General features: G+C 43.9%; 1 protein-coding gene across 3 annotated transcripts in view; it reads left to right on the top strand.

Annotated features, from left to right (window-relative positions):
- The window catches only part of LOC112263910 (collagen alpha-1(XXVII) chain B), a 97105-nt gene that overhangs the window by 58001 nt on the left and 16431 nt on the right, over window positions 1–22673 (top strand). For all 3 annotated transcript variants that reach the window (XM_024440544.2, XM_042331359.1, XM_042331360.1), the window contains 19 exons: window positions 1078–1122; window positions 3694–3747; window positions 3900–3944; window positions 4489–4542; window positions 4646–4699; window positions 4831–4884; window positions 4986–5039; window positions 5957–6010; window positions 6205–6249; window positions 8669–8722; window positions 10130–10174; window positions 10392–10445; window positions 11221–11274; window positions 13718–13771; window positions 14898–14951; window positions 18113–18166; window positions 18616–18660; window positions 20093–20137; window positions 20395–20448. In XM_024440544.2, the coding sequence (XP_024296312.2) occupies window positions 1078–1122; window positions 3694–3747; window positions 3900–3944; window positions 4489–4542; window positions 4646–4699; window positions 4831–4884; window positions 4986–5039; window positions 5957–6010; window positions 6205–6249; window positions 8669–8722; window positions 10130–10174; window positions 10392–10445; window positions 11221–11274; window positions 13718–13771; window positions 14898–14951; window positions 18113–18166; window positions 18616–18660; window positions 20093–20137; window positions 20395–20448 (972 nt within the window). The remainder of the gene's footprint in view (window positions 1–1077; window positions 1123–3693; window positions 3748–3899; window positions 3945–4488; window positions 4543–4645; window positions 4700–4830; window positions 4885–4985; window positions 5040–5956; window positions 6011–6204; window positions 6250–8668; window positions 8723–10129; window positions 10175–10391; window positions 10446–11220; window positions 11275–13717; window positions 13772–14897; window positions 14952–18112; window positions 18167–18615; window positions 18661–20092; window positions 20138–20394; window positions 20449–22673) is intronic.

Below are 22673 nucleotides of genomic sequence, written 5' to 3'. Positions count from 1 at the left end.
ACAGACCTCTTCAACACCATTTCCTGCCCTGTTGTTCCAACAGGGGAGGGAAAAGTTCCTGTTGGCTCAATAACTTTTCCTTCAGTCATAATGAAGCTAGAGGAGAAGGGAGGGGAGAAGGGGGAGGGAGGGGAGAAGGGGGAGGGGGCAGGAAGGCCACACTGGACTCTAACATCTATCTCCCCTTTTAGAAAAAGCTCCTCTCTTTCTCCCTCTCCCTCCGTTTCTCTCTCTCTCTCTTGCTCTCGCTGTCTATCTCTTTCACTCTCTCTCCCTATCAATTCAATTCAATTTCAATTTAAGGGGCTTTATTGGCATGGGAAACATATGTTTACATTGCCAAAGCAAGTGAAATAGATAATAAACAAAAGTGAAATAAACAATACAAATGTCATATTATGTCTATATACAGTGTTGTAATGATGTGAAAATAGTTAAAGTATAAAAGAGAAAATAAATAAATAGAAATATAGGTTATATTTACAATGGTGTTTGTTCTTCACTGGTTGCCCTTTTCTTGTGGCAACAGGTCACACATCTTGCTGCTGTGATGACACACTGTGGTATTTCACCTAATAGATATGGGAGTTGATCAAAATTGGATTTGTTTTCAAATTCTTTGTGGGTCTGTGTAATCTGAGGGAAATATGTGTCTCTAATATGTTCATACATTTGGCAGGAGGTTAGAAAGTGCAGTTCAGTTTCCACCTCATTTTCCTATCTCTCTCCCCCTCTCCCTCTCTCTCTCTCCCCCTCTCCCTCTCTCTCTCTCCCTGGAGCGGATATGGGCATGGCATGTAGCAGTGGGGTAATTACCGGGGACAACAAGCCCCTCTCTGTGTGTCGCACCATCTTTCATTAGCTTGGCCTGGCCCACGAGATGGGAGCTGGAGATTACACAAGCTATCAGGGGAAAACACAAACAAACCAAGGGCTGGGGTCTCTCCCCCCTCCTTCTGCCAGCAGCGTAAAGGAACACTGTGCCTCTCTTCTGCCTGTATTTGTTTAGAACAAAGCCTATAACCTTAGAAATCTGCTCTCTCTCTCTCTCTATCTCTCTCTCTCTTTATTTCTTAGGGAGAGCTGGGAGCCCCTGGTCCTAATGGAGTTCTTGGCCTCATTGTGAGTATTTAAAGCCATGTGTACCTTCACTCTGTAATTCTCTCCAGGACATTCTGCCTGGTTTGGGGATCTCTGTGCTTCTCTCTCCAGGACACGCTGCCTGGTTTGGGGATCTCTGTGCTTCTCTCTTTAGGACACTGTGCATGATTTGGGGAGCTCTCTGCTTCTCTCTCCATGACACTCTGCTGGTTTGGGGATCTCTGTGCTTCTCTCTTTAGGACACTGCTTGGTTTGGGGATCTGTGTGCTTCTCTCTTTAGGACACTGCTTGGTTTGGGATCTCTGTGCTTCTCTCTCCAGGACACGCTGATTGGTTTGGGGATCTCTGTACTTCTTTCTCCAGGACACTCTGCTTGGTTTGGGAATCTCTGTGCTTCTCTCTCCAGGACACTGCTTGGTTTGGGGATCTCTTTGCTTCTCTCTCCAGGACACTGCTTGGTTTGGGGATCTCTTTGCTTCTCTCTCCAGGACACTCTGCTTGGTTTGGGATCTCTTTACTTCTCTCTCCAGGACACTTTCCTTGGTTTGGGAGCTATGTGCTTCTCTCTCCAGGACACTCTGCTTGGTTTGGGAGCTCTGTGCTTCTCTCTCCAGGACACTCTGCTTGGTTTGGGAGCTATGTGCTTCTCTCTCCAGGACACTCTGCTTGGTTTGGGAGCTCTGTGCTTCTCTCTCCAGGACACTCTGCTGGTTTGCGGATGCCTGTGCTTCTCTCTCCATGACACTCTGCTGGTTTGGGGATCTCTGTGCTTCTCTCTTTAGGACACTGCTTGGTTTGGGGATCTCTGTGCTTCTCTCTTTAGGACACTGCTTGGTTTGGGATCTCTGTGCTTCTCTCTACAGGACACGCTGCTTGATTTGGGGATCTCTGTACTTCTCTCTCCAGGACACTCTGCTTGGTTTGGGAATCTCTGTGCTTCTCTCTCCAGGACACTGCTTGGTTTGGGGATCTCTTTGCTTCTCTCTCCAGGACACTCTGCTTGGTTTGGGATCTCTATGCTTCTCTCTCCAGGACACTCTGCTTGGTTTGGGATCTCTATGCTTCTCTCTCCAGGACACCCTGCTTGGTTTGGGATCTCTGTGCTTCTCTCTCCAGGACACTCTGCTGGTTTGGGGATGCCTGTGCTTCTCTTTCCAGGATACTCTGCTTGGTTTGGGATCTATGTGCTTCTCTCTCCAGGACACTGCTTGGTTTGGGGATCTCTTTGCTTCTCTCTCCAGGACACTCTGCTTGGTTTGGGATCTCTGTGCTTCTCTCTCCAGGACACTCTGCTTGGTTTGGGATCTCTTTACTTCTCTCTCCAGGACAGTCTGCTTGGTTTGGGAGCTATGTGCTTCTCTCTCCAGGACACTCTGCTTGGTTTGGGAGCTCTGTGCTTCTCTCTCCAGGACACTCTGCTGGTTTGCGGATGCCTGTGCTTCTCTCTCCATGACACTCTGCTGGTTTGGGGATCTCTGTGCTTCTCTCTTTAGGACACTGCTTGGTTTGGGGATCTCTGTGCTTCTCTCTTTAGGACACTGCTTGGTTTGGGATCTCTGTGCTTCTCTCTACAGGACACGCTGCTTGATTTGGGGATCTCTGTACTTCTCTCTCCAGGACACTCTGCTTGGTTTGGGAATCTCTGTGCTTCTCTCTCCAGGACACTGCTTGGTTTGGGGATCTCTTTGCTTCTCTCTCCATGACACTCTGCTTGGTTTGGGATCTCTATGCTTCTCTCTCCAGGACACCCTGCTTGGTTTGGGATCTCTGTGCTTCTCTCTCCAGGACACTGCTGGTTTGGGGATGCCTGTTTGCTTCTTCTCTCCAGGACACTGCTTGGTTTGGGGATCTCTTTGCTTCTCTCTCCATGACACTCTGCTTGGTTTGGGATCCCTAAGCTTCTCTCTCCAGGACACTCTGCTTGGTTTGGGATCTCTGTGCTTCTCTCTCCAGGACACTCTGCTTGGTTTGGGATCTCTGTGCTTCTCTCTCCAGGACACTCTGCTTGGTTTGGGAGCTATGTGCTTCTCTCTCCAGGACACTCTGCTTGGTTTGGGATCTCTGTGCTTCTCTCTCCAGGATACTCTGCTTGGTTTGGGATCTCTGTGCTTCTCTCTCCAGGACACTGCTTGGTTTGGGGATCTCTTTGCTTCTCTCTCCAGGACACTCTGCTTGGTTTTGGGATCTCTGTGCTTCTCTCTCCAGGACACTCTGCTGGTTTGCGGATGCCTGTCCTTCTCTTTCCAGGATACTCTGCTTGGTTTGTGATCTCTGTGCTTCTCTCTCCAGGACACTCTGCTTGGTTTGGGATCTCTGTGTTTCTCTCTCCAGGACACTCTGCTTGGTTTGGGATCTCTGTGCTTCTCTCTCCAGGACACTCTGCCTGGTTGGGGATCTCTGTTTATGACTTGCCTTGTTGCAATATTGTTGATGATAAACAGAGCTAAGCAGATGTCCCAAATGTTGCCATAAAGAACATAGAGCAAGAGCATTACATCATCTCACAAGCTTGTTGGGAATGTGTATGATATCGTTGTTCTACTGCAGTGTTCCAAGTCTTCTAAGTGTGTGTGTTCTGTATGTTTGTGGCAGGGAGACATGGGTCCTCTAGGGATGATGGGTTTGCCAGGACCATGTGGACTCAAGGTAACTAACCTACTCCTTTACTCACTTTGGCTGTAAACGCTGTTACATGATAATGATGTAGATGTAATATAATGCAGGTGCCATCATTTCAAGAGGGGTTCATATCTATCACTATGGCAATGTTATATCTGTTTACTCATCTGGTTATTCAGGGGGTACCCGGAAACCCAGGAGAACCAGGACTGAAAGGTGATAAGGTGATCTGAATACCTCATTATTAGCCTATTGTATTTAAATCAACCATGCTATCAGATAAAAATGTTGCATGCAATATAGTCTCATCTACCAGCTGGCTTTCTGGGAACGAGGTCGTTACATGCTGTATCACTACCATAGACATCTCTAGAAATCTGATTCAGGAACAGTTTGTAGACCACCCTCAAGCCTACTAGATGGTTTCTAACTGTATCTACTGTAGCTTATCATCAATCACTGCTAGTTTAGAGCATGGGCTTGCTATGTTCTCCATATATCACGCATACTGTATGTATAAACTACTGAGAAATATGTACTTTTCTTTGTAAAAATACACATATACACGTACTGTACTCAGCCAGATGTGCAGTGTTCCTGTGCTGTCTACAGGTCACCAGCTGACAGCCCTAGAGCTGCCTGCTGGGCATACTGGGTCTGCCTCATGCCCTCAGCTGACTGCAGTACTCATCAATAGAGTGCAGGATTTGTACTGTACTTTTAGTTTATTCCTAACTCTAACTGCTCCCATCCTCTGTCTTTCTTCAGGATGACGTTGGTCTTCCAGGGGAACAAGGAGAGAATGGATTCCAAGGTGACAAGGTATTTCACTTCCCCACTTAACAGATGGTGATGACTGTCGTCTGAGTCTCTGTATCAGGGGTTTATCCTTTCGTTTCACAGAAATGCTCTCGTTGTTTTACAGGGTATCCAGGGTTCACCAGGATTGCCAGGCATTCGAGGGAAACCAGGGCCACATGTGAGTCCATTAACCCTTATGTAGGGTATGTGTACCAGGGACCATGTACAGTATATTACTAGGTTATCACTTTTGAAATGACTAGTGATACAAAGGGTATCCAGCAAACTAAAATTCTGTCTCTGTCCTAGGGGGTGACAGGTGAGCCGGGTCCTGATGGTATACCTGGCCCTCCAGGCCAAGAGGTAAGGCCCTGTGTGGGCGTCAATATTACTCATGACCCAAGACTTACCTTCTCCTTGTGATGGATAGTAGAGATGACCACCTGTTGTCTGGTTGTTCTCAGGGTTTCCCAGGAGACATCGGCCCACCAGGTCACAACGGCCCAGAGGGCCCAAAGGTCAGTAGCCTATAATGAAACGCTCACACCTATTAAGCCTTGTTTATACCTGGTGCTAACATGCGTCCTTTGTCCTGATCTTGTCCACATTCTGATGTGTCTTATATCCGTCCACCGTGTAAGCATTGTGACCAGATTTTTGGGGCGGCAGGTAGCCTAGTGGTTAGAGCATTGGGCCAGTAACCGAAAGGATGCTAAATCGAATCCCCGAGCTGACAAGGTAAAAATCTGTCGTTCTGCCCCTGAAAAAGGCAGTTAACCCAGTGTTCCTAGACTGTGATTGTAAATAAGAATTTGTTCTTAACTAACTTGCCTTGTTAAATAAAGGTTAAAGCAATAAATAAAAATCTCTTGGTCTCTCCCTGTATGCAAATTATTTAACAGTTATTCTTTCAAAATAATATATATAATTTTTAAGATAAATATTGATGCCATAAGTCAATGGTGCCACCTGTCAATGATATGAATGATGGTTTAAATTGTTTCTCTGTCCAGATCTGTCTACAATGTGTGCCTGATCATAATCAGACCACAATGCATGTTTTAGTTGTCTACACCTGTCTGAAAATGTGGGCACAATCAGAATGTGGACAAGATCACGAAAAAAGATGCATGTTAGAACCAGGTATAAACGTGGCTTTAATGTAGCTACTTGACATCCTCATGTGGCGTAGTTGGCAGGATCAAGCACTTTTATGAGCAATGAGTATCTTTAGTGCTGTGAGAGGTTTAGTTGGTTTTTAGTGAATACAAAGACCAAAGACCAGTGGTTGGCAAGGAGCAGGTCCATGGACCTTGGAAGTCCTTTCTGGATCGCGTGGGGAACGCTGGGGACCAGTGCTGTTGGACTGCCAGTGCACCATGGACAGCAACATGGGGTCCGTACACAATCTAACATCCTGTATCATTCTTCTTAGGGGAAGCCAGGAAACAGAGGTTTACCAGGGCTCAGAGGAACAGCTGGACTAGAGGTGGTCTTTAGTTTACTACATAAAACACACAATGCTTGACGTATTCATTACCCAGTCTTACTTTGGCCATGTATATAGTATGTACTGTATGTAAGATATATGACAGCAATGATCTAGCGCTTCCACATAGTCCAGTGATGGTGCAAAGGGGTTTTGTCCCTGTCTTGACCCTCTGTCTCCATATTGTTTTCCAGGGCGATGAGGGGCCACTTGGACCACCTGGACCTACAGGACCGGAGGTGAGCACTGATTGGACAGCTCAAAACCAAAACAAACAAAACAAGGAAGTCCAAAAATACAATATGGGTCACTCAGCACATGAAAACCCCCAAATGTTCACCTCTCACCATCCCAAAGCCTGTTTCATAACCAGGAACCTTCAGAGAGGGAAGCAATTTGCTTCAGTTGGTGTTTAAATCCAGCTGAATCATTATGATATGGTTTGCTATATACCGTTAGCTCTTGGCAGAGTTGTCACTCTATTGTGCAGAAAATCTATTTTGATATATGGCTGACTGCTTATTGTGCATTTGTGGCATGAGTTTGGTTAGTAAAACTGCTGTGCTCGGCCACATCTCCACATGGTGCTCATCTGTTATACAAAGACAACAGCCTGGGATGAGATAGGCTTATATAAAAAAACAAAGCTTTCTGGTTTTGAACCAATGAAAATAAAGCCATTAATTTCCGTCCGTAGGCAGTTAGCCCAGTTAGTAGGATTATTATGAAAACTGTCCAAATATCTGCTTTCTGCATTCATTTTTAAGATGTTACTTTTGGAGAGTGGCCATTTTGCTAAACACTGGAAGTAAATGTCAATGCTTCATTAAAAATACTGAAAAACCAATTTATAAAACAGCTTGGAATGGCTCTCTGTTTCCCTTGCCTAATATTTTGTGAGCTTGTCCTCCACCATAGATGGACATATCCTCCATTCCTTACTCTGAATAATCCTAAACATTTGGATATCTATGAGGATAGACTATGGTTGCATCCCAAATAGCACCTCATTCCCTATATAGTGAACTACTTTTGACTAGCGCCCATAGAGCTCTGGTCTAAAGTTGTGTAGGGAATAGGGTGTCATTTGGGATGCAGGCTCTCTCTCTCCTAGATCCGGTAAACGAGCTCTGAAATTCAGACCTTTTTTCGGATTGTGTCAGTGAGTAGCCTGGCCTTGGATTCCATCATAATGCATCTTCCTACAGAGACTTCCCATTTGCATCCATTATAGACTAAATAAAGAGTTAGTCTGGAGTCGACCCAAATTCAACAATACATGCCAATATATCACGCCAGTTAGCAGAGCAGTTATCCAGTTCAACAATAGCAGAACTCTAATCCAGTTCAACAATAGCAGAGCATTTATCCAGTTCAACAATAGCAGAGCTCTAATCCAGTTCAACAATAGCAGAGCTCTAATCCAGTTCAACAATAGCAGAGCATTTATCCAGTTCAACAATAGCAGAGCACTAATCTAGTTCAACAACAGCAGAGCACTAATCTAGTTCAACAACAGCAGAGCACTAATCCAGTTCAACAATAGCAGAGCATTTATCCAGTTCAACAATAGCAGAGCTCTAATCCAGTTCAACAATAGTATAGCTCTAATCCAATTCAACAATAGCAGAGCTCTAATCCAGTTCACCATTAGCAGAGCCCTAATCCAGTTCAACAATAGCAGCACTCTAATCCAGTTCAACAACAGCAGAGCACTAATCCAGTTCAACAATGGCAGAGCACTAATCAAGTCCAACAATAGCAGAGCCCTAATCCAGTTCAACAACAGCAGAGCTCTAATCCAGTTCAACAACAGCAGAGTCCTAATCAAGTTCAACAACAGCAGATCACTAATCAAGTTCAACAACAGCAGAGCCCTAATCCAGTTCAACAGTAGCAGAGACCTAATCCAGTTCAACAATAGCAGAGCCCTAATCCAGTTCAACAACAGCAGAGCCCTAATCCAGTTCTACTCTCTCATACAGATGACTAAACACATTAAAGAACAGAGTATTCCAAACGGCCATCTCTGAAAGACAGACACCACAACTCATTGAAAATAGTGATTCAATATAACACATTAGATCCAATTATGTTTTACTAATGCATTAGTGAGCTAAATTCTCGGTTCCATTATTGATGGATTTGGGCCTTTGAATAATATAGAGAGGGACAGTGACCTTTCTCTTCTTTGCCAGGAAAAGCCAACAAAAGTAGCACATCTTTTTCAGGCATTAATTAAAACGTTGACAATAACAGAAGACATTCCACGAAATGAGTGTGAAAGCCGAGTGCTTTGTTGGTGCTCTTAAACGTTTTAATGTTTTTGAGTGTTGTATTGTTCTAACACATACGTCCAATCAAAAGACAGTATAATATTCTGTCCCTAAAAGGACTAATGTCTTGGACACACTATGCTACTGCATGACAAAGTCAACCTTCATTTTCACACCATACATTAATCCAGACACTCTTAAAGCCAGATTGGAGGAGTCCTTAGGACAGATTGTAGCTTTACAGTATATTCTGTCTGTAGGGTTGTTAGTGTGGTGGCGGGTGGGTTACGGTACTAGGACGGTTATCTTTAGGGCAGATGATGATTCTACTTTACTGTTTGATGAGGTTCAGTACTATGGTTCATGTATGTTTTCTGTTCAGGGCAGACCTGGAAGGCAGGGATTCCCAGGGAAAACAGGTCCCGAAGGACTGAAGGTCAGATTCTATTAACGTAATGCACCATCCATCTGCCGGAGTCTATCACTCTCTCCCTCTATCACACTGTCTGTCTATCACTCTCTCTCTCTATCACTCTCTCTCTATCACTCTGTCTCTCTATCACTCTCTCTCTATCACTCTCTCTCCCTCTATCACTCTCTCTCCCTCTATCACTCTCTCTCCCTCTATCACTCTCTCTCTATCACTCTCTCCCTCTCTCGCTCTATCACTCTGTCTCTATCACTCTCTCCATCTATCACTATCTCTCTATTACTCTCTCTCTATCACTCTCTCTCTATCACTCTCTCTCTCTATCACTCTCTATCTATCACTCTCTCTCTATCACTCTCTCTATATCACTCTGTCTGTCTATCACTCTCTCTCTCTATCACTCTCTCTATCTCTCTCTATCACTTACTCCCTCTATCACTCTCTCTCTCCCTCTATCACTATCTCTCTATCACTCTCTCTCTATCACTCTCTCTATCACTCTCTCTCTCTATCAGTCTCTCCCTCTATCACTCTCCCTCTATCACTCTCTCTATCAGTCTCTCCCTCTATCACTCTCCCTCTATCACTCTCTCTCTATCACTCTCTCTATATCACTCTCTCCCTCCATCACTCTTTCTCTCTCTATCACTCTCTCTCTCTATCACTCTCTCTCACTCTCTCTCTCTATCAGTCTCTCCCTCTATCACTCTCCCTCTATCACCCTCTCTCTCTATCACTCTCTCTCTCTCTCCCTCTCTCTTTCTCACTCTCTCTCACTCTCTCTTTCACTCTCTCTATCACTCTTACTCTCTATCACTCTCTCCATCCATCTGCCGGAGTCTATCACTCTCTCCGTCTATTACTCTCTCCCTCTATCACTCTCTCCCACTATCACTCTCTCCCTCACTCTCTCTATCACTCTCTTTCTCTATCACTCTCTGTCTCTATCACTCTCTCTCTCTCAATTAAATTAAATTAAATTCAAGGGGCTTTATTGGCATGGGAAACTTGTTAACATTGCCAAAGCAAGTAAGGTAGATAATATACAAAAGTGAAATAAACAATAAAAATGAACAGTAAACATTACACATACAGCACTCTCTCCCTCTATCACTCTCTCTATCACTCTCTCTCCATCCATCTGCCAGAGTCTATCACTCTCTCTCTCTCTATCACTCTCTCTCTCTCTCTCTTTCTCAATTCAATTCAAAACGTTTTATTGGCATGGCAAACATATGTTTACAGTGTTGCTCTCTCTCTCTCTCGCTCTCTCATTTAACTGTGTGTAAATTAGATGTCACGTTTCTATTACCAGGGGGACTGGCCTCTAACTAAGCATGTTCTCTCTGACTGATCTGAACTTTAAAAGGTTTGAATCTTTTTCTGAAATGCTAATTTGGTATTCTGCTGTAGGGCGAGACCGGAATAACTGGAGAGGTCGGAAAGCTTGGCGAGAGGGTAAAGGCTTTTCTCTCTCCTCTCTCTCGCTCTCTGTTTGTTTATACTTCACTCTGTGTGTGTCTGTTTATGTGTGTCTGTTTGTGTGTGTGTGCGTCTTTCTCTCTCTCACTGCGTATGTCCATGCGTGTGTGTTTTGCTGTTGCTCCACTGCTCTGCAGGCCATGGTGTAAGTACAGGACTTTGACTGTGTGCTTTCCTGTGTTGGTCTCTGCAGGGGCTGATGGGTTTCATCGGCCCTGTTGGGGAGCCTGGCCTCGCAGGAGAAAAGGTTAGCTGTGTATCTTTGCGTTGGACATTACAGGAAGGCTTTTCAACTGTTGTTTCGGTCATATTGAAAGATTCAGATTTGTTATTGCTCTACTTTCCCAGTGGGCAAAGATGGTTGAAATGACGTTATTACAAACAGTTGTAAGCTGGTCAAAATTAATTAGGCAATTTCAACCCGTTTTGCCTGCTGGGTTTGCTTCCTGTTGATGTCTTGTGCTATAACTACAGATGTAGGATCTTAATTTGAACCAATTGGCTACAGAAAGAAAATAATATTGCAGCAACAGGACATGTGAATTATTAAGTGCATTATAATAATAATTTGGTGGGTGCTTATATTTGTCCTATTTCACACGTGCAACAAGTGTGTATTAAAACACGTATTAATTGGCAATGTATTTTTTGCATATCCCACTGAGACACCATCGGATAGTGGGGTCACAGCCAGGGTCTGCCATTATCAACCGCACATCAACAGATTTTTGTCGGTTCGGAGATTCAAACTAGAGTCCAACGCTCTAACCACTAGGCTACCTGCCGCCCTGCTAACTATATTCCCATGGCACCATCATTTTTTAAACCTTTTCTGTGACCTGACCATAACTAACTACAGGGAAAACTCCTGGTCCTACCTATGTGATGCAGGGTCCTCATAGCTGTGTTGGTTTTCCCAGGGGGACGGTGGGGAGATGAGATTTGATGAGATTTCCTGGACCGCCAGGGGAAACAGACGCAGCTAATAATAAACTAAACTACAGTGCTATATGTTTTTCCAGGGGGGCCGTGGCGAGATGGGATTGCCTGGACCGCCAGGGGAAAAGGGGGCGATGGTAAGGAGTAAGTCTGGACCCCGTCTCTATTCCCAGGGGCATTCAACGCTATATGGGTAGGACAGGATGTCATTTGGGGGCTTGGAGATGAGCAATGGGGCACTAAGACAGGTAACCTTCTGACTGAGAAAGAGATATGAATAGCTTGTACATCTTGTACGAAATTATGTTTTTGTTAGTCATACTGTCAGTTAGCTCAACTTCATGTTGGGATGCACTGTAGCGAGGATAGCATTTATGTTGTACATACAGTGGGGCAAAAAAGTATTTAGTCAGCCACCAATTGTGCAAGTTCTCCCGCTTAAGAAGATGAGAGAAGCCTGTAATTTTCATCATAGGTACACTTCAACTATGACAGACAAAATGAGAGAAAAAAAATCCAGAAAATCACATTGTACGATTTTGAATGAATTTATTCGCAAATTATGGTGGAAAATAAGTATTTGGTCACCTACAAACAAGCAAGATTTCTGGCTCTCACAGACCTGTAACAACTTCTTTAATAAGAGGCTCCTCTGTCCTCCACTCGTTACCTGTATTAATGGCACCTGTCCACAACCTCAAACAGTCACACTCCAAACTCCACTATGGCCAAGACCAAAGAGCTGTCAAAGGACACCAGAAACAAAATTGTAGATCTGCACCAGGCTGGGAAGACTGAATCTGCAATAGGTAAGCAGCTTGGTTTGAAGAAATCAACTGTGGGAGCAATTATTAGGAAATGGAAGACATACAAGACCACTGATAATCTCCCTCGATCTGGGGCTCCACGCAAGATCTCACCCTGTGGGGTCAAAATGATCACAAGATCACACGGTGAGCAAAAATCCCAGAACCACACGGGGGGACCTAGTGAATGTCCTGCAGAGAGCTGGGACCAAAGTAACAAAGCCTACCATCAGTAACACACTACGCCACCAGGGACTCAGATCCTGCAGTGCCAGACGTGTCCCCCTGCTTAAGCCAGTACATGTCCAGGCCCGTCTGAAGTTTGCTAGAGAGCATTTGGATGATCCAGAAGAAGATTGGGAGAATGTCATATGGTCAGATGAAACCAAAATAGACTTTTTTGTAAAAACTCAACTCGTCGGGTTTGGAGGACAAAGAATGCTGAGTTGCATTCAAAGAACACCATACCTACTGTAAAGCATGGGGGTGGAAACATCATGCTTTGGGGCTGTTTTTCTGCAAAGGGACCAGGACGACTGATCTGTGTAAAGGAAAGAATGAATGGGGCCATGTATCGTGAGATTTTGAGTGAAAACCTCCTTCCATCAGCAAGGGCATTGAAGATGAAACGTGGCTGGGTCTTTCAGCATGACAATGATCCCAAACACACCACCCGGGCAACGAAGGAGTGGCTTCGTAAGAAGCATTTCAAGGTCCTGGAGTGGCCTAGCCAGTCTCCAGATCTCAACCCCATAGAAAATCTTTGGAGGGAGTTGAAAGTCTGTGTTGCCCAGCAACAGCCCCAAAACACCACTGCTCTAGAGGAGATCTGCATGGAGGAATGGGCCAAAATACCAGCAACAGTGTGTAAAAACCTTGTGAAGACTTACAGAAAACGTTTGACCTCTGTCATTGCCAACAAAGGGTATATAACAAAGTATTGAGATAAACTTTTGTTATTGACCAAATACTTATTTTCCACCATAATTTTCAAATAAATTCATTAAAAATCCTACAATGTGATTTTCTGGATTTTTTTTTCTCACTTTGTCTCATAGTTGAAGTGTACCTATGATGAAAATTACAGGCCTCTCTCATCTTTTTAAGTGGGAGAACTTGCACAATTGGTGGCTGACTAAATACTTTTTTGCCCCACTGTAAATGTGCAGAAGTTTCCAAATGAATTATTTTTATATCTCTTCTTGGTCTCTCAACTCATTACCTAGTATTGTAAATGCTTCACACAGCAGCAAACAGCTGGAAGCTCCATATTGTTTGCATCTACATTATCTTCTCAGCATATTGACTCAAGATGTTCATTGTATAACAACACAGTGCTACAGCTATTGAGAAGCGATAGAGTAAGGCAGATACAGTTATGTCAGATCTCACTATACTCTTACAAAAAAGGGTTCCAGAAGAGTTTTTTGGCTGTCCCCAAGATAGAACTATGCTGGGTTCCATGTAGAACCCTCTAGGGAAAGGATTCTACATGGAACTCAAAAAGGTTCTACATGGAACCAAAAACGGTTCTTCAAAGGATTTTCCTATGGGGACAGCCAGAAAACTATTTTAGGTTCTAGATAGCACTTTTTTCCCCCTAAGAGCGTACCTAAACTAACAAACTGTTCAGTCAGCCACATCTTACAGTCTAAAAATACAGCTAACAATTGTCAATAGTCAACTGTCAGTATTAGAGTATGTTAGAAAGGGGTTTTAAATGGGTTTGAAGTGTGAGGAATGTCTTCATGCTGTTGTTCTGTGTGTCTGTCAGGGTCATCCTGGAACTCCTGGAGAGTGTGGTTCATCAGGACCTCTAGGGATACCAGTAAGTAAAGCCTGTTAGCTTTACACATTTAGTGCCAGTTTCCCAGACACAGATTAAGCATAGTCCTGGCCCAGAAAAAACTTTCAGTGGAGATTATTTTTATTCCATGTAATAGTCTTAATTTGGGTCCGGGAAACCGGCCCATAACATTTGGTACCATTTTAAACGTCTTGTGCCCTGTAGATTTACTACAAGAATGAACCCCATCCCACCAGCACTATTCTGAAATAGCATCGTTTCTAGTTTGGCATTAGATGCAGCATGGCAGAATGCATTTAGAAGCAAGGCATCACTGCTGTAAACAAACTGAATGAGACATCAAGTTAAAACCTGTTCTATTTGGTACGTTCAGCAGCTTGGCATAGAGTCTGTTTGAGTTTAGTTTAAGTGTCTTCAAAGGTCAGACTTAGCCTCTTAAAACTCTTAGGCTACTACCCATTCTGGCTCCTCAAGGGTTTGTTGCCTGCCTTGTTTGGAATCCAGCTACGTAAACATAGCCAAGAAAGGTCTGTGATGAGGCCTCACTAATAACGTTTAATCTTCGCTCATTTAGACACTAAAGACAGTTGTACACACGAGGCGTTTGGGAGACATTCCCCACAGCACATACCTTGGTTGATGTTGATGGGAAGTGACAGAAAGACACTCAATCAGTGTCAGGATTGCTCAGTACTGCCATGCCAGCTGTAAACTTTAGCACCTCTGGCTAAGCTAATGCAGCTCCCACCCTTTACCTTTATAGCATGTTTACATGTCTTTAGTCTCCTCACGCCGTGCACCGACATCACACAAGTTGTGGCAAGACATGCCGGTCAGACTCAGAGATGCTTTAGCAAGCTGCACAGGAGACTGCAACAGCAGAGTGCATTAGTGTTAACAGCAGAGCATACTCTTCTACTTCTTCTGACCAGGTGTCCTTTGAAAATGACATGCTTCATCTCAGTAGGATCTCCTGTGCAAGCATGACTAAATGCATATCCTTCAGGGGCATGGGATCAGCTCTTTGGTCATGATAGATATGCATTACATTCACTAGCATCCTGTAGGCCCAGCTCCTGTCTCATTAGTCAGTCCTGCTACTCGTCTCAGTGAATGTGGTAACGTTGCTGTGTTCTTCCTCCTGCAGGGTCCAGCCGGTTCGAGGGGTCTCGGTGGGATCAGAGGACCTAAAGGCAGGAGGGTAAGGAACAGGGTGTACTCCTTCAGCATCCACTGTTATGGCTACATTTTTTATTAATTCAAGCTAGTATCGCTGTGGATGGAAACTTTTCCAGACCTTCGCACGCTAACTATAGATTTGCTATCATGACACCAATGCACAGTCTCACAACTTCAACTACAAAATAACCCTTGGTAACCCTTTATTGTACTGTTTGATTAAAGGGTTACCTTTAATCAAAGGTCTATCCAACTTCATGACTGATCCCTCTAGTATGCATAAGTGGTATAATTATAGGCATATTATGGAATCATTTTGCATAAATCTTTTAATGTTCTATGCAATACCATATTGAATATTTAATAACTTAGATTAGCACAAAATTATAATAAAGCTTGTAAAAATAAACCATAGAAGATGAATGCAATTAAACTCAGTTAAGACACATTAAGAAATGGAAAATACCCCTCAGCGTCATCTATTGGGACAGTGACCAAAGGCTGCCTAGGCCTGTTAGTAGACTAATGTTAGAAACGATCACCAGCTGGTTCTGAGGCAGACATTTTTCAAAGTTAAATAATAATGCCTTATATACATCAGTTATTAAAGCACCGGCAACAAAATCTACTCAAACCTTGCCAGACAGCGATACCTTTTAGATCAGCACCACCACCAACTGGTCCCAGATCTGTTTGGGATCTTGCCAACTCCATTATCAAGCCTAGGAACAAACAGAGACCTAGTATCAAGCCAAACATGTTATGACAATCCCATAAGGAGTTTTCAAGAGAGCAGGCACCCAGGCTAGCAGACTGGCACCCAGGCTAGAAGACTGGCACCCAGGCTAGCAGACTGACACCCAGGCTAGCAGACTGACACCCAGGCTAACAGACTGACACCCAGGCTAGCCAGTAACACAGCAGTACTGGGAACAGAGATGATAGATATCTGTTTGAGAGAGAAGTTTCTGTAACAACAGATTGGACCATTTACTATATAGCATCAGTCCAAGTCCTCCTTTGTTACTTGAGTGTTTACTGGCATATGTTGAGGTTGGACAGCCGTAGTAAGTGTGGTTTTGAATGAGGCTGGAGGAGGAACAACGAGAGTACAGTATACAGTTCTGTCATTGACTCTAACCCCCCCTGGTGTAAGTTATTTTTATACATGACTCTGCTGGCCTCAAGGGATGCATCTCCCCAAATCATATGTGTACAATAACAAAACACATGCTGGCCACCTTGAATCTTTGACCTCGACCATACATCCAGTCTCTTCTTCCTATAAGACCAAGAGCCATAGTATTCACAGAAATGCGCATGGTAGTTTGAACATCTTGGCCATGTTCTGTTATAATCTCCACCCGGCACAGCCGGAAGAGGACTGGCCACCCCTCATAGCCTGGTTCCTCTCTAGGTTTCTTCCTAGGTTTTGGCCTTTCTAGGGAGTTTTTCCTAGCCAACGTGCTTCAACAGCTGCATTGCTTGCTGGGTTTCTGTACAGCACTTTGAGATATCAGCTGATGTACGAAGGGCTATATAAATACATTTGATTTGATGATTTGATTTGATTTGAAGAAGTTCAGCAAAAAGGCATGGTCTGGTCGAATGTATACGACGCAGAACAGATCATGGCGTCTATAGCCAGAGTAGAGAATGGACAAGTGTAGTCAGCGTCACGATCATCTCGGGTTCGAAAGAAACAGGACGGTTCAATTCCCATGAACTCAGCGGAGAGAGATGAGTAGAGAACCGGCATCACTCAGCAAACTGAATGACTGTGTCTAGTTACAGTCTGTCCTGTGCAATGGAACAAAGTAGTTTACCGACATCACAGGTAGACTTGGGCGATATTCGGTTTATTCTGTATACCAGGGTATTTTCAAATATCAACGGTATGTTTTCAATGCCGGGGGGGTTGGGGGCACTCCCGCCTCGCGGGGCCTGCGGGGGTGTGTGCTATGCCACTGCATATAACTAATACTAAGTTAAGAATAATTATAACAAATATAAGATGTATCAAATCAATTATTTCCAGCTCAGGGCTCCAGTTATGCATTAAATGGTTGGCTAACTTGCTAGCAAAGTGGCTAGATGTCAAGATCAAGATTCTTGGTTACACCAGAGACATTCAATCCCCTCCTGGATCAAGATCCCTTTATTTTGTGCATTTAAAAAAAAATCTATTTGAAATAGCGCCCCCTGTGTGCACTTCCAGTAATACCGTATTCCCCGGTATGGTATAGAAATGGTATGAAGGTATGAAAATCTGCATACTACCCAACCCTAATCAGATGGCTGACTGGAATTTACATGGGATAAGTGACCTATAATTGCTGTCCTATCAGCGATGTCCTCTCCTCACAAACGTTGAGGCTAGTTCACTGCATATGACTAAGCCTGTATTTTTCTCCTTCAAACAGAACATGCTTTCTTCAATGCCAGAATGGCTTTTTATATTTGATGCACCCATGCTAGATGCCTGAAGCACATGGATAATTTTCCTTGATCAAATTTGAAACTGTTCACTTATATTTTGAGTTTCTCTGCAGGAATCCTAGGCATTGATATCTAGTTGTTTCGGTCCAGATGATTTAGCAGTTGGTATTTGAAAGGTCATGGCTTCTCTGTGTGACACTGTCCCCAATGTTCAGCTGAATACTGTGGCCATGTGATCATGGAAAGACGATGGGAGCAGAATCGAGACATCAGAGTGCATTTTACTGTATAGGTCACAAGTGGCTTTCGGAGAAAACCCCTAGCGTTTACAGCACCGACCAGTCACCTCTCCCTCTGTGTCTCCAACCATAGTCGCATGTTTAAAACTGTCTCCAATAATCACTCTTTCCTCTCTGTAACCACGGTACCCACCACATTCATGGGAAGTGCCTAAATGAAATATGAAATTGTTTTTTTAAGCAATTCCTCAAATTAACACAATTGCAGTAGAATGGGAACATTTAAACGTTTATGTTAGACCACATTTATTGCTGTTAAACGCCTTTCTGGCTGAAGAGCTCTACATGAAGAAGAGGACACTTTATATTAATTCAATTACTCTCTCTCTCTCTCTCTTTTTCTCTCTCTCTATCTCTCTCTCTTTCTCATATATATATATATATATATATATATATATATATCACTCTCTCTCACTCTTTCTCTCTCTCTCGCTTTCTCCTTCAGGGTCCGAGGGGTCCTGACGGTCCAGCTGGGGAGAAGGGGTCAGTTGGAGGAAAGGTGAGGATGGGGTTAAAAGTTCAGAGGTCACACTATTGGTTGTTCTGCTGCATTGAGCTCCTCAGTTACGGAACCCTATGACTTCATTCCCCAATGAACACACCAACCACAGCCAATGGAAAACATGGATACTGCAATGCGGCATCTGTTTGTGCCTTAATTTGGTACTTAAATATGTCCATATAATAGTTTTAAATGTGGCTTTGTTCACAAGTCTTTTATTGCTTTCATTATTTTCAACATCTGAAGGACACTTTCTGGGACATGATCTTCTTTTAGGGATATTTTCTTTGCCAACTTTGGGAAACTTTTAATAAAAATTATTGTAAACTGTTTGTGGCATTCTTAAAGACAAGAGTTCTTGGGTATTGTGTGTGTGCGTCTGTCTGTGTGTGTCTGCCTGTGTTAGTAAGACCAGAAGTGACATTGCCAAATTTGTTTTTCTACAGGGTCCCGATGGTCCACCAGGAAAACTAGGCTTCCCAGGGGAGATGGTATGTAGTATGAGCAGTTTTAAGACCGTTACGTTTTTAATAACAGTTTTTGCTCGTACCCTCCCACTCTGCCCAGTTATTGGCCGTGTCCAACCCATGGACCTTTGGGTATATGCTTTCCTACCTCACATGACTACTTTGCCATGCCTGGTAATGAATATAGTACGATGAGCCTATGGGTGTTTCTCAAAATGCGTACTACCTACTTCCTTCCACATGCACCAAATTGGAGCATGGGAGTGTAGGAGATCCAAATCAAAGTATGCAAAACGGAGCACAGAGGGAACTTCCCGGATGCTTACTCCATTAGCATATTGATGCGAGCCTCAACGGGAAGTATGCACCTAAATATGCCGCAACCGCGTAAAACCATGTTAATTGAGTTGAAGCAAGAGAAAATAAGCTCAGACTTTGGAATGAAATGTTTCCCATTCACATGTTACCTAACTACAATATTTTATCTTAATACGTTAATTTATTTATGTTATTTTATTTAACTAGGCAAGTCAGTTATTAACAAGAAATGTGTATTTACAATGACGGCCTACACTGGCCAAACCCGGATGGATGACACTGGGCCAATTGCGCACCGCCCTTTGGGACTCCCAATCACGGCTGGTTGTGATATAGCTTGGATTTGAACCAGGGTGTCTGTAGGGACACCTCTAGCACTGAGATGCAGTGCCTTCGACCGCTGCCCCATAATGTATTAATATCGGCATGTTTAGATCGCAAGCCCATAGTAAGTCAATAGGCCTAACATTAACTGGCTAGCTACTACTGTTGGTTATTTGGCAGCTAGCTACCCACGTAGAATTGACATCTACTTTGCATATCATTCGTTTTATGTCATATTTGCTTGATAAACTATCTGATTGCTGAATTATTACGATTATGTAGCTGACTGATAGTTATGAAGTAGAACATTTGCTTTGTTCGTATCTTGTTTGGTCTCTATTGTTGCCATTGTCCTGGCTGGAAGAGGTACAGTGAATGGGGAGGTGTAGCGTGAGGTAATACAGTAGGGGGAGTGCTGCTCAAATGTTCTTTTATGCGTTATCCACACTCTCGTTCTCACAAGTATGTACCCAAGAGAATGTCCTCAGAGAATGCACTCGGAGCGTGAGTATGGAGCACGGTAGTATGCATATTGACAAACACGCTAGTCCCCATTCATACTACATTCAACTTGTAAATACATTTACATCAGCGGTTCCAATGGCTCATTTAGTTAGAGTACAATGCTGGTAAGATTCAATGTTAAAGCTGTTGATTTGATTCCAGCATGGGACATTCACATTGACTATTAATGGCAACCATGTGTCACTATACATAAATGTGTCTGCTAAATGACCATAATATTTCCGCTAAATGACCATATTATGTGTTTATTATTTAAAACCCTTGTTCTTTCTGTGTTATTTTGCTCCAGGGAAAGATTGGGGAGCCTGGGGAAGCTGGGCCTAAAGGATTTCCAGTAAGTGATTGGGCTAACAGAGTGCTGTTTTAGGTTAGTCATGACTAGGGTGGACACCTGTTGGGGGAAACCATTAGCAATTGGAAAAGAGAGGCTTGTGTGTAGCATGTTGGACATTACACTTATATATGAATGTAAGAGTAATGTATTGGTGTAACGAAACCAACTAGCCTAGGGATGGAATGTACTGGATATAGTAGAAAATGGACTTGCACTAAACTATCTCCATTCCTTACAATGGGTTTGTAATATTCCAGGGTCGCAAAGGACCCTCAGGAGCTCCAGGTGCCAAAGGAATAGCAGGAGAGCCGGTAAGTTCTTTTACCTCTAAATGTTACTCTGAGGCATCATCTCCCAAATCAAATCAAAGTTTATTGGTCGCATACACAGTTTAGCAGGTGTTTACAGTGGTGCATTGAAAAACTTACCTTCTATCAATGCAGTCAAATCTCAAACAGTTAAAATATTTTTCAAAATAAAGAAAAAAAAGGTAGCAAATCCAATCAACATCCAAAATAGCCCTGTAGCAGTATCAAAATGCAATCTATACATATGTACACCGGGGGAATTGACATAAGATATACTAGGAATGCTATCTACAGCAGTAGATATATTAGGAGGTATGTCAATAATCCAGAATATAAATGAATATGCAGTGTGTATAAACAGTATAACTAAAATACAATGTACAGTAGTAGTAATATCAGAATAAGCTATGTCGGGGATACAGTATTTAAATACACAGTGTGAAACGGGAAGTGACCAGTGGTTCAATGTCTCTACAACATGGGACAGCAGTGTTGGCTGTGAGTGTGATAGCTTGTGACGGCTATTGATGGCTGTGTGATTGCCTGGTAATTGAATCTGTTTTTTAGTCTCTCGGTCTTGGCTTTGATGGATCTGTATTGTCTCCGTCTGTCGGGCGGTAGCCGAGTGAACAGTCCGTGGCTCGGGGGACTGAGGTTCTTGATGATCTTCTTGGCCTTCCCTTGACACCGAGTGCAATAGATGCCCCGGAGGGCAGGCAGCATGACCCGGTGATGCATTGGGCTTCAGGGTGGAGCAGTTGCCGTACCAGGTGGTGATGCAGCCCTACTGAATGCTCTCAATGGTGCATCTGTAGAAGTTTGTGAGGGTCTTAGGGGGCATACCACATTTCTTCAGCCGTCTGAGGTTGTAGAGGCGCTGTTGTGGCTAGACCATTTCAGGTTCTCAGTGATGTGCATGCAGAGGAACTTGAAGCTTTTGACCCTATTCACTGCGGCCTGTCGATGAGGATGGGGACATGCTCCCTCTTCTGTCTCCTGTAGTCCACGATAAGCTACTTTGTTTTGTTGAGAGAGACGTTATTGTCTTGGCACCACTGTGGCGTTGTTGTTGGTGATCAGGCCTACCACTGTTGTGTTGTCAGCAAACTTATTGATTGAGTTGGAGTTGTGCGTGGCCACACAGTCATGGGTAAACGGGGAGCACAGGAGAGGGCTGAGCACACACTCCATGGGGGCCCCTGTGTTGAGAATCAGCGTGGTGGAGGTGTTGTTGCCTACCCTCACCACCTGGGGTCAGCCCGTCAGGAAATCTAGGATCCAGTTGCGCAGGGAGGAGTTTAGCCCCAAGGCCCTGAGCTTAGTGACAAGCTTAGAGGGCACTATGGTTTCAGAAGCTGAGCTGTAGTCATTTAACAGAATTCTCACATAGGTAATCCTCTTGTCCAGGTGGGATAGAGCGGTGTGCAGTGCAAGGGGAATTGCACTGTCCATGGATCTGTTGGGGCGATATGCACATTATAGTGGGTCAACGGTGTTGGGTATGGTGGAGAAGTGAGTGCTACAGGGTGATAGTCATTTAGTTCAGTTACCTTGGCTTGCTTGGGTAGAGGAACAATGTTCGCCATTTTTAAGCAAGTGGGGATGATAGACTGGGATAGTCGAGATTGAAAATGTCCATAAACACTCCAGCCAGCTGGTCTGCCCATGCTCTGAGGACACAGCTTGGGATGTCATCCGGGCCAGCAGTATTGCGAGGGTTAACACGCTTGAAGGTCCTACTCATGTTGGCTACAGAGATCGGGAGCCTGCAGTCCTCGTGAGCAGTGGGGACCCATGACAATGGCTCTGTGTGGTTTATTCTGTTTATACTCGTCCGTGTTTCCAGTCACTTTACTGTTGTTAAATGCAATGGTTTGCGCTTGAAGTTTTTCATGAATGCTGCCATGTATGCAGTTTTTTGGTTTGGGTACGTTCTAATCGTCACTGTAGGAACAACATCCTTTATGCACTATGCACCCAGAGACAGAGTTAGTGTAGTCGTCAACGCTATTCCCAGAGGAGGCCCGGAACATATCCCAGTCCGCATGAGCAAAACAGACCGTACATTAGCTAGTAATATACTAGGGCATGGAGGTTGGTTTGCCCTTTTCCTTAATTGGACTAGAACTCCAGCTCTCCTTCCCCTCCTCTGGCGGGGTCTTTTTGGAAAAAGGGCTTCCGTGATGAAGATAACTGCTTTGGGTAGTCTAGACAGAGGATTCCACACC

Source organism: Oncorhynchus tshawytscha, linkage group LG12 (genome assembly GCF_018296145.1).
Source record: "Oncorhynchus tshawytscha isolate Ot180627B linkage group LG12, Otsh_v2.0, whole genome shotgun sequence".
NCBI classification, from domain to species: Eukaryota; Metazoa; Chordata; class Actinopteri; order Salmoniformes; family Salmonidae; genus Oncorhynchus; species Oncorhynchus tshawytscha.
This window is presented reverse-complemented; position numbering and strand designations above follow the sequence as displayed.